This window comes from Rhagoletis pomonella, unplaced genomic scaffold (genome assembly GCF_013731165.1).
Source record: "Rhagoletis pomonella isolate Grant_MI unplaced genomic scaffold, Rhpom_1.0 Rhpom_scaffold_00004, whole genome shotgun sequence".
NCBI classification, from domain to species: domain Eukaryota; kingdom Metazoa; phylum Arthropoda; class Insecta; order Diptera; family Tephritidae; genus Rhagoletis; species Rhagoletis pomonella.
Window position 1 is genome coordinate 20968023 of NW_023458558.1, and position 12495 is coordinate 20980517.

Here is a 12495-nt window from a genome sequence, read left to right on the forward strand (position 1 = left end):
TTTTTTTTCAGTTGTAATACATAAAATTAAACTTAAAATACATACATACATACACAGTTCAAAACTAACAAATCTGTTGAGTTAATTAAAACTTTTCGCACGTAGGTAACTAGTAAAATTTACATACATACATACATACGTATATTCAGTATAAGTAATTGAATAGTCATGTTTGTAATTTTAAAATTGATAGCTCATTCTGTGGTCACAATCGCATTAAAAATGCTTGAAATGAGAGTACTCAATAGCAAACATCCAAACCACTCAAGCAAACTCACTCAATTGCGATACTCAAAATACGAGCATCGCGTCGAGTAGTCAGTTTTGTGCTCAGTGGAAACCATTTTTACCATTTAATGTGCGTCCAATCAGGTGCAAGCTAAAAATTTAAGCGCCATCAAAGTGTGTATGTATGTATGTGTGTAGACATTCACTAAAATTTTAATGTACAAACAAATTTTTGTATTTGTTTATCATTTGTTAAACACTTTTATCATACTAACAAGAGAAGGCGCATATTTTATGTTTTTTTGTTATGTGACCTGCTCCGATATTGTAACTGATGTTTCGCAAATAGACTTAAATAAGGTTTTATTATTAACCTGCATTGAATGAATGCAATTTTATGAAAAGGATTTTTTAAAATAGAACGTCAAGAACCGGAACTACTATGGTATAAGGCGGCATGGCACCTTGTCGGGGAGATCTACTAAAGGGCCCCTTGTCCCTTCCTAGTAGGGCGTCCAGGGAATTGGAAATATTGGAGCAGGGCACGAATTGGGAACGGATAAATAACTATCTAAAAAGTAGATGTTCGAAATTTATCCGCAGTAAGGCTTACTTATCATTAAAGGCGACGTAAATCCACGGGTGTGAGTGGAACGAATGGCATTGGAGCGACTCGGGAAAAAAGGACTGTACGGATATCCCCTGAAACATTGGGCAGTTCGGCAGGTTAATGGATTCTGACGTGTCCAAAAATTGCAAATTCTAGAGGAGCCGGACCATTCGCTTACATTGGGCATCCGTCGGTAAGTAGTTACCTGTCAACGATCTCCAGGGATGACATAGAAGAGATGACACTCGAAACACTCCGCTGCTGAGAGTTTGCGAGGACGAGGAGGCCGATTCCTCTTTTGTGTCCATGAAGCGCAGCTAGTGCAGTGAAAAATGGCTTCGTAAAAATTGGTTTCTGCGCCACGGCTAATCTCATTCCAAACGGGATCTCTTTGCGGGACAATATATCACGTGCAGAGTTCGTAGGGCTGTCCTTATGGTGGCATGGGGTTTGCCACCGCTTATGAGACTCATCAGCTATATAGCACTGTCTTGGTGGAGCAGACTTTTAACCAATGACGTGGGAAATCTGCTTAACAAACTTCAAAGGGCCACATTGCCGTATACATACGTATGCTATAAGTGAACTTTCCGTACAACATCTAAGGTTGATTTGGATGCGCTGCTAAACATACCGTCAATTTATGTCTTGATTTGCGCAGATGCTATGAAGGCCATTTTCAGGCCTACCAAATGGGTTCTGGTGTGATACAACGTGGAGTTAACTAGAATTTTCTGAGGGCAGAGATCTTAATATATAAAAGGATGTTGAGTTCGCTAAGCCTGAACGCTTAATCTGTGACCATGTCGAGCTTAGACTTTACTCACGCTTTCTTCAGACGGCATCACAATCAAAGAGCATATGCAGGGGTGTCTCCCTGGTCAATTCGCAGAACCGACAAAGACGATTCGACCATTTTTCCAGCTTATGCAGATATCCTCTTAATCTACATTGTCCTTTAAGGATATTTGTTAGCACTCCAATCTTCTTTTGAGTAAGTTCTGGAATCTCCTCTTGTTATACCGTACCAGTATATTCTTTGGCTGGCTCTCTCCTACTGGGCTATGCCAATTGGGACCATTTAGTGCATTACCCTCCTTCCTTCCTAATACTGGTAGCTCGGCGCACAGAGAAATGACGTAGGCCACCGTCTGAAAAATGCTCGAATATTTCTCCAAATAAAAACAGATCCTGGTCGTGGGTACCAAAATACCAGCCTCTATTCCTTGTGGAGCTTTTGAGCAGAGATGCTCCAGATTACTTTGTAGCATAGTTCTATTTTAAACCTCCTTTCAAATATTATGGCTCTATCTCTCTATGCTATCTCTATGCTATGGAGTGAAGACCGTCGATTTTCCATGCTTAGGGGTAATGACCTTTCCTTTACCAAATTCCTCTCTATAAAAGCTTATTCGAGTTATTTTGGCGACCTGCGCTATGGTGTGTATGAAGAGGCTCAAATTCGAGGACAACTTTCAACGCCGTATCACGGGTATCACGGGTTCATACGGTGCGAACTGACGAGAATGTGGCTGCCGTAGCCGAAAGTGTGCGACTTAGTCCTGGAACATTGACTCGATATTGATCTCATCGACCCAACGCACTACCTTCCGCTTGTTAACCAACCAAACCCACACGTGGCTTCGCTTCACAGAATGACAGTTTGGTGAGGATTTTGCTGCGGTGGTCAATCTTGCCCAGTTTGCTTTGAATATGCTGGCAAGGCTATTTCGGTTAACTATAGAGGTATGGTAAACTATTTTTTGTGAACGGAAATTGAAGACGTGGACATGGGCGTTCTTTGGTTTCAGCAGGATGGCGCGCCATGCCACACAGCCCATGCCCCAATCGATCTTTTGCGCGCCAAATTTGATAATCGTGTCATCAGCAGTGTCGACGATTATGCGAATAATCCATTAATGATTCAGGCCCTTAAGGCCAATATCGAGCAAGCCATTCGAGAGATAAAGACTTGGATTTTTTTTTGAATTAAAAAAAAAAAAATTTTAAGTGGAGGAAGCCATATAGCATAAAAGAGGTGTATAGGTTTATTCCTTCATCTTGGTACGAACAGCTAATTTTTATCGGCATATACATATGATATTCTCCAGCGGAACACTTCTTGTGCTTTGTTAGGATTATAATAGAGTGTTTTTTGGCAACGGTGACTTGAGAGACCTGAAAGAAACCTGAGCACTTTCAACACCAAGTAATTTGGCCTAATTTATTCGCACACCGTGCAGATTTGAAAGGGTTTGGGGAACAGTCCCGCTAAGTAATACTCAATCGTAGTTCCACGGAAGTAAGGAAATTGAGCTTGGGATATCCAAAAGGCAAGTCCAATACTTTGGAGGTTAAACTAGGTGTCAGTCAGTGGCGGACCCACGGGGGGTGTTTTAATGCATAGACGCCATATTATACATACATATGCGCCATATTAAAGCACCCCTCCTGCGTGACACGTAGTTTAATCCCCGAAACCCCCCACTGGGGTTGCTCGGATCAAGAATCGGAAACTAAATCGAACCTAAGTCCCACCAGGTTGAAGTACGCACCTCTAACCACTTGGTCACGGTGACCAAAGACAATACATATAATGCACGTATTAATCTATGTACATATGTACATACAAAAGTACATAGTATATTGCATACTAACAGCAATAATTGCACTCATAAATCACTTGAGGTAGAAAAGATGCTCGCCAACAGCCAATCAACTGGCAACACCATCACTACCACCACGAACGGCACAAGCGCCACAAACCATAGCCACGCAAGCAAAGATGTCAGAGACGCTGTGCGGCGCATGAGCGCTACAGCGAACCAACGAATCAGCTACTGAGTTAAGAAAGCACTCAAAGTGGGGCCAGTGTAGTGCGAGATGCTATTGTAGCCTGATACAAACGAGTTCTGGGCATTGCATAAAAATAGAACATTTTACGCTATTTACCATATAACTTAAGGGTCACTCGGTGGAAAACACTCGAGTGCCATATAATCGAGACGCCGAGTGGCGGCAGTGCCAACAGTGGTTGCGAACGACCTAGTGAGTGCTGCTGACTAGCAAGTGTGATCGAATTATTTAAAATCGAACTGTGCGTGGTGAGTTTATTCAATGGTGTCGCATACGTAGACGTTAACGGACGTGTCAAAGGTCGGGAAGTAGAAGACAAGTGACTTGTAGAAAATAACCGAAAAGTGTTTAACCAGAATAAACCGTAAAATAAAACAGCTAGAAAGTGAAATTGAGCCAAAGTACCTATAAACAAAGCGAAAAATTTGGTGAATGAAAAATTGCAATGTTGGCCAATTTGGAGAACAGTGGCAGTGGTAGTGCATTGGTGGGTCTCAGCAAGGCAGCACTCACAACGCCATTTTCAATAAACGACATTTTAACGCGCAATAATAGTGGACTAAATGCAGCGCAACAACAACAAATTAGACAGCGCATTTCCGATACCGATGAAATGGCGCTGAGCGCGGGGGCAGCAGCGGCCACCGAAACGCGGCAAAATAAGGGGCGCGAAGTGAAAACAGATTTGAAAATTTCCGCTTCTTGTTGTCACATTGCCGCTGCCGAAACCAATGGCTACAAATTAGGCGCCACTTTAGAAAATACCTCCTCGCGTAATTCCTCGAACAATCCCAGTCCAATTTGTGAGATGCGCGCAGCAGTTGCGAAATTTTCCGCTCAAACATCAATGGAACGTAGAAGCGGCGTCGGTGGTGGTGTCAGTGGCGCAACGCGTGTTGTTAGTAGTGGTAGTGAAAATACCGATTATATGCCCTACTACCTGGCGACGTTGGACAATAACAATCACAGTGATTATCATTTAGCGCGAAAGTTCGGTTATATTGGCGCTGGAAATTTGGTTGGCGGTCGCGATTGCCCCATTGACATGCGACGCTGTAGCAATAATGAATCAGGTGAGTTCGAGCGAAAAGTTTTAAAAGCATTTTAATGATACATTCGCATTAGCGCAAGCGGCGAAACACATTGTGTAATTGTATGTAGGGCGCTTTGTGCGCTAATGCAATGCGTCCAACTTTCCGAAACTAGCGCAAACAAATTTTCCACAGTGCTATTGTTATATATGTATGTAAACATATATGTTGTAAGTAAAAGTATTACAATATTCCCTTCCTCTTCTGCTCTTCCCTTGCACAGATTCAGAGTCACCGCCTCCACCATTGATGTCGCTTTATGGTAGCGGCGCCTCGGCTAAGGCCACCTCGAGCGCTTGTGGTGGCAACACATCGCCCTCACTGCACGATGCAGATAGCCTCAATGGCTCAATGAGCCGCAAGAAGCGTTCGCGCGCCGCTTTCAGTCACGCACAAGTTTTCGAATTGGAGCGACGCTTTGCGCAGCAGCGCTACCTCAGCGGTCCCGAACGCGCAGAAATGGCAAAGAGCTTGCGCTTGACCGAAACGCAAGTGAAGATTTGGTTCCAAAACCGTCGCTACAAAACGAAGCGCAAGCAAATTCAGCAGCATGAAGCGGCGCTGATGAGCGCTGCCACCAAGCGTGTGCCGGTGCAGGTGCTGGTGCGTGAAGATGGGAGTGGCGCGGCAGCGGCAGCGGCGGCAGCCGCTTACGCGCACATGTTGCCGACGCATGGCATTGACCCTGCGCTGTTGCACATATATCGTCATCAGGTAGGCGGCAACTTTTTTATATTAGAAACTTCTGTATGTTACTTGAATGAAAAACATTTTTTTTGTTTAAAAGAATTTTTTAATCAAAATGTCACTAACTAAAGATGTCCATTTGTTCTTCTATGAATTGCAGCTACAAATGGCATACGGTGTGGGCGTTTCACTGCCTCAAGTACCGTTTCCCTATTTCTATACACAAGCAGCGAAAATGCCCCAACCCATTCCGCCACCCAGCCAGCCGGCGAATGTGCAGATTGCTGGCAACTTTAGTGCACAAGCAGCTGGAAATTATAGCAACAGCAACAACAATAACAACAACTGTATTGATACTACGAAAAATGCATTGAACTTTGCTAAAATGGAGCATGGCATGCGTTATATTCATTGCTCGTCAGCCTCGTCGTCACCCACTCATATGAATGCCCATGGCAGCGGAGATGGCAGTAGTCCATCGAGATCGTGTTCCAGCCCGCCACCGCCCGGAAGTGCTGTGGCTGTTAGCGCCGTATTTACACCAGCAATGTCAGCGGGTGATGTTGAAAGCGGCGCCGAAACACATTCTGCCACTACGGAGGATTGCGATGAGAATGTGGAAATAGATTAAGTTCAAGGAGAAAGTAAAGAGATTTTTGATGCGAGCGTGGAATATCAAAGAGTTACACAAAAATTAGCAAATTGCCATTTAAATCAATAACAAAATTTGTGATAGTGAAAGTTTTAATCGGTTTAGTTGTGTATTTACATACAAATATGTTAATATGTAGATATGTATGTCAAAATGTAATTGCAAAGTGTTTAGTTTTAGTCAGTTGCTTAGTTTAGTGTGTATTAGACTCAGCTACATGTGAAAAAAAATTTTCAAAAATAAAAAAAAAGTTAAAATATTTGAATAAAATCAGCTCGTTAAATATTTCTTATATACTGTGTGCACTCTTCGACTGTACATAAATTCTTTGGCCGCGTTCAACAAATCGCGCCAGTAGTTTCTCTTCTGCGCCAACTGACACCAATTTTAAATGCCATCGCAGTGGGGGCCTCCCTCTTCCTCTGCTACCGCCAGCGGGTTCCAAGTTGAATACTTTCAGAGCTGGAGCGTCGCACAGTGTACTTGTTTAGGGATGTGAGTGATCAAAAATCTATAACGTTTGTATGAGTTTAAATTTTTTTCTTGAGTTTTTTTTTGTGTTGTTAAATTTAGAGCCGTATTCTCGTTTTCGTACGAATCGAACATTTTAAATTCAAAAATTTCTAATTCTTGATTCGTACAAAAACAAGAATCTGGCCTGTTAAATTGGCTATCGATAGTCAAAACAAAAAATTTCAGTAGGCTGCAATTTTACCTTAAAATGTTACCTCAAAATTAAAAAAAAAATATTTGTAGTTCATAACTTTCGGCGCAGTTTCCCAGCAAAAAACACGATTACCACAGAAACAAAAGTGGAAACGAGCTAGGCGATGGGAATCGCTTACCCTTTCGCTTCAAGAAGGCCTTATTTTAACATGGGCATGTCATTGGAGGTAAGCCCTTACACGCAGCCTTACCTTCAAATGAAGGGAGAACGCATGGATAAACAGAATCCAGAGAAGCGAACAAAGAATGCCTTACAGAGAAACTAATGTAGAATGCCTAGATAAGTATTTACATACTTATTTATATTAAATTGAAATCTGAAAATGTCTTAAAACGTTAAAATTAATTAAAATTTTATAAATCAGATTTTATACATACATATGTATGTATTTAGGTATTTAGATTTTCTTAAAAATCGGTATGTACATACATGCATATTTAATAAAGCTAAAATTGTACTTCCTCACTCTTGTACTTCACTTCATTGACTGACTTCAACTTCGCTGCAAATTGAACAAAGCTAAACATGACTTTTATGCGAGACAAATTTCCACAGAAAGTAACGTTAGAAAAAGAATTTTTGGATATTCATTCTATTTTCCAGCTGACTACGATGCAGCATTCTACTTTGCATTCTCCGAAATGAAGCAAAGAAGCTAAGTAAAAAAAAATAGTGTAGGACATTCTACTTTGCATTCCCTGAAATGAAGCAAAGAAGCGAAACAAATAAAATATTGTAGGACATTCTACTTTGCATTCCCTGAAATGAAGCAAAGAAGCGAAACAAATAAAATTTTGTAGAACATTCTACTTTTCATTCCCGGAAATTAAGCAAAAAAACGAATTAAAAAAGAAATATTATAGGACATTCTACTTTGCATTCCCCGAAATGAAACAAAGAAGCGAAATAAATAAAATATTGTAGGACATTCTACTTTACATTACTGGCAATGCCTAAAAGAAGCAGAAAAATTCGAAGGCATTATAACGCTATGCCTTCTAGAACACTTTACCACTAAAACCGATTACCGATTTTTTGCTGGGTTATTTCTGTTTGGCACGTAGAATATGGATTCACAGTCTTGCCCCTAAATTTCATATGGGAACAATCCGCCATCTTGGATGTAAGGTTTTTTGGGTTTTTCGCGATTTGCAACTAATTTTGCATATTTCGTAAAAAAAAGTGAAATACAAATTTGTAGAGAATATAATATGCAACATTTTTTATATTTAAGGCTTTTAAGAAAAAAAAAAGTATTGTAACTAATATCAAAAAGTGCGAAAAATTGGTAAACTGTTTTCGCCATTTTCCAACAATTCCTGTTGAACATACTTGGCATATTTAAATGTGAATGGCGTAGAGAATTTCATTCTCCGCTACTTTTATGCGGACATTTTTTTGGCGACGTGTATATCACGACAGGAAACGTGCTGAACATACATAGCTACATATCGTTACCTTAATATAGAAAGGCCCTATCTCACATCGTCGCTAAAATAAAAAAAGCCGTAACTAAGTAAAAAAATCAAAATTCCTTTTTTGATTTATTGAGATGCATTTCATCGAATTTTAAGTCCGCACGTCGTTTTGAGCAATAAAAAATGTTAGTTAGTTACGATTTTTTTGCATTTCAACGACTATATGAGTCTTTTCTGTATTAAGGTAACGATATCCATGTAAGGGAAGCGGCGTAAAATTCATTTCCACTCCACCGCTGGGTAAAGTTTTTCGGCGCGTTTTTGTTGCGTGGTTTTCTCGATCCAGACACAGTTCTTATTTTCAGTAGAAATTACTGAAAAATGGCAAATACCGTCCCAATGTACCGAATGGTTTATTTAAATTTTTATGGGACGTTCCACGTCAACCGGTAGAGTACGATGGCCAATTTTTTTTAAGACATTGCGGCCTTTTGAGAAATTCAACATGGCGTCTCAATTATGGCGTCTAGAATTTTACGCCGCTTCCCTTACACATCTCCGTCGAGAGCGAGAGGGGAAATGGGTGAATCGCTCCGGGCCCGGGCTTCTTATGGGGCCCGAAATATCATAACTTGTTATTATTATTTTTTACAATTTAATTGCTCCTTTATTATACGATTTTATTACAAATATATTCCGATGCCTGCAGACTCTATAAATTAAATTAAATGATCATATGGCCCAAAACGACGACTGTTACAATACATTTCGGCTTACCGCTGAAACTCGCTAGAATACAACTTTCGGATAGTTTTTTTCTTGCATCTGAAAGCATAAGTATTTTGTTGTTTAGGTGTTCTGATTGTTTCAAAAGCTGCTTTATATTATCGAAAAAGTCTGCTCTTCTTATATTATGTATTTTCAAAAGTTGGTACACAGTTTCTTAGCTTAAGGATGGAACTCAAGAACTACGTATTTATTGAACTGATAAAATTAATTTTGAGGTCAATATTTGCAAAAAATTGTCGGACTGTTACGTTAAAAAAAAAACTGTTACGTTACCTGTGCGATATATGTGTAGCGATAACGTTATAATTGGGTTTTTTAAATAGCTATTAGTCTGTTTTACGAAATAAGTACCATAAATACGTTTTGGCACGTAATCCAAAGAAATTATGAACATGAATACGGATTTGAAAGTCTCTGTAGTTGTGCAGCTGTAGATCGTTTCAGAAGTAATTTTCTGTGTAGAGCTGGAGCTCGAAAAGGAAAAATCTTATAGCACCATTCTAGAGTGCATTTTGAAGGATAATAATAGTACTAGAAAAATACTTTAAATAATTCCAATATATTTCTATTATTTAACCCGAAAACCTTCTTATTCTTTTAGCTTCTTATTTTGCTTCTTTTGGCCTCGTTCCTTTTTGAAAGAATATAATTTTCGGGTTGTTTTATTTTTCTTTGTAATTTTTTTTTCTGCGCCTATTTGAGTTAGAAAGAATATGAATAGCTTACAATGTTGCTTTCAAAATGAGCCTCATCTCTAACTAAACAAATAATAATTTTACCTGAAAATTCAATTAGTAAAAAGACCTACGTTGCAAATAGTTTTGCACCGAAAACACATAGATAATGTAGAGTATAGGTAACTGCTTTATTTTATTGTGAAAGAAGGCCGAAAATGCTCTAAGAAAACCAGATTTTTACATTTTTTGGCCAGGTGAATTCCGTGCCAAAAAAAAAAAAAAAATTGATATTTTCGCGTGTTACATTAAATTAAAAAATGCTGCCGACCTTATTTTCATTTACCAAGTTAATCGCTGATTATTTTGCGAATACTCTTTTTATTAAGTTGAAAGTAATACAAGGCAATCGAAAAGAAGCAAGTATAATGCGAAAAATTGTGGTCTTTAAATATAAAAACTCATTAATTTCATGTTGTGGTTTTTTAATTTTCATCAATTAAAAGGTGTCCCAGGATTAACCCTAAACAAGACGATTTCAAGTTAAAAAAAATGTCTTGGAGTGCTTGGAGCGTGCTCGCGCTCTTTCCAGCTTCCTAACTCTCCGCGGGGTAAGAAAATTATGGTGATTTGGTTTCTTCCAAAAAATGTCGCCTTTTCATTGCCCCTTTCTCTTTTCGTGTTCGATTCAAAATGAAAGGCAAAGGGCGAAAAAAATTTGTATTCGTTTCATAAAATCTCACTCTCTTGTAAGGCAAAAAAGGCACCTTTTCTGCCCTTTGAAGTTTTGTCAGGGGAGATGGGTGCCCTGAAAGTCAGATGGTTGCTTGAAATGATAATGTGATGAAATAGTGAGGACAAGGACAAGAAGGCCAAAACATGCCTTTTCACAGGGTTGAGTGTAACATCAAGCACCGTGAGAGGGCAAAATTTTTTGGTAGAAACGAAATCACCATTAGTCACGGCCAGAACATCGGCGTCATCACATGTGTCGCTACTCTCTTGAGTGCTGACCCCATGCGACCATTAACGTAGTACTTTTTTTTTGTAAATTTACTATGCTAATATTTCCAATACTTGTTGTATTGTCAAAAAACTTATTATTTGATCGGTAATTTTTTTTATTTATTGTTTTGTAAGAGACTTATGTAATCAGCAATAGCTGTAAAAAGAATATACTCACATTGTAAGCTGACTTGAAAATGATTTTAAAATAATAAAATTTTCATTCAAACTTTAAGATCTTCGAAAACATATTTTTTGTTTGCATTGCAAAGATTTATGTTGCTATCGGCAACCTAATAAAGTACAGTGTCAACTTGATTCTCGCTGCCAAGAGTTTAAGATTATCAATACACTCCTTTGCAAGGTTGGATTGGAGGGCACTTGATGGCCGCTGGCTGTATTAAAAAAAGTAACTAAGAAAGTGCATTTAAAACCTTGTGGCGGTGCTAATCTTTCGCAGGTAGCACCTGAGCTTTAAAAAGCTGAGAGCCATCTGCCAATTGCAATAAAAGTTCATCGCCGGGCTCATAAAGCCCGCACCTACTCCATCTTGCATCCGTGATCCGTCTGTAGACCAGTATATGAACATATCTGGGATCGACGTGAGGGTGTTCCGTGAACAAAACAACAGACAGATGCGTCGAAAACAAATCGGCGCCAGAGAGCGCCAAAATCCACCCGCGCCAACTGCAAAGCCCTATGTATATTTAATCAATTTTCAGGTATGGTTAATAGCTGCCTGCCGAACTTTAGCTTCTTTCTTAACAACCTTAATGTATGGACCTATAAGCCGGCCATTTTTCAAGTCACTAGCTTATATTTGATTTATATTAGTACAAGCATTATTCGTCAATGTAAATAAAAGGCTTTGAACATATCATAACTTGCTTTGTAGCAAGTTTTGGTTTTATTATTTTTATCATTTTGAAACGCTTTCTCTAGGACCTTTGATTTTGTCTGCTTTCGTGATTCGTTGGGTTCGTCAAACCATTTGGATTTTCAGATGAATATATTTAAATCAGTAATGGGGATATTGGAAATCTCTCCAAGATTTTGGATGAAAAAACTCCCGAGCGTATAGGACGGTTTCTTTACATTCCTCAAGATAACACCTACGGCACCGAGAGTTGTATGGAAGGCCCATTTTAGCTGCATGTTAACCAATGTGTCAATGTCCCGTTATCGTGGCTGTTAATTTGACAACATCTTTCCCTGACCTCCCGTACTCCTACACAGTTCCTTTCTAAAGCTTTACAGGTCCTTTTGATGCCTTGGAAGATGCTAGCAAAGTTAGGTAGTCGGAACGAGAGAGAGAGACATTCAGCATTACAGAGAACACCTCCGTACGCACACCGCAGTCCATTTTAGACCCTTCAGTATAGATTTCAGTGGAATTCTCCTCGACTATCCTTTACCTGAAAGTTTTTCTTGAAATCTGTTATAGGATGTATATAAGTTAGTCAAGAATACCACTAAATATTACCCTGCCGTAGCGCGCTCCAGCAGCCTGACTCTTTGAGTCTTACTGCCGAGGACGCAACGGTTTCGCGGATAAGGAGTTCTATGGGCAGTTGATGCAGGATCACATTAAGCGCATACGAAGGACACGACGAATTGCTTTTGTAGCGCCTTTGCAAGCTGCTCTTTGTATAAATACTTAGTATGCAATGAAATGGTTGCAAATATTTTTAATCAAATTCATTAAAATTTTCTGAACTATTCCTCAGAAATAAAATTCCAGTGCAGCGTGTGGCCACA

At 39.4% G+C, this 12495-nt stretch overlaps 1 protein-coding gene across 1 annotated transcript; it reads left to right on the forward strand.

The window, feature by feature from the left end:
- Positions 1-4094: 4094 nt before the first annotated feature.
- LOC118738422 (homeobox protein bagpipe-like) lies at positions 4095-6255 on the forward strand. The gene is made up of 3 exons (XM_036469355.1): positions 4095-4767; positions 5009-5499; positions 5633-6255. The coding sequence occupies exons 1-3, from the start codon at positions 4140-4142 to the stop codon at positions 6101-6103; spliced, it is 1590 nt and encodes a 529-aa protein (XP_036325248.1). The 5' UTR covers positions 4095-4139; the 3' UTR covers positions 6104-6255.
- The last annotated feature ends 6240 nt before the right edge of the window (positions 6256-12495 follow it).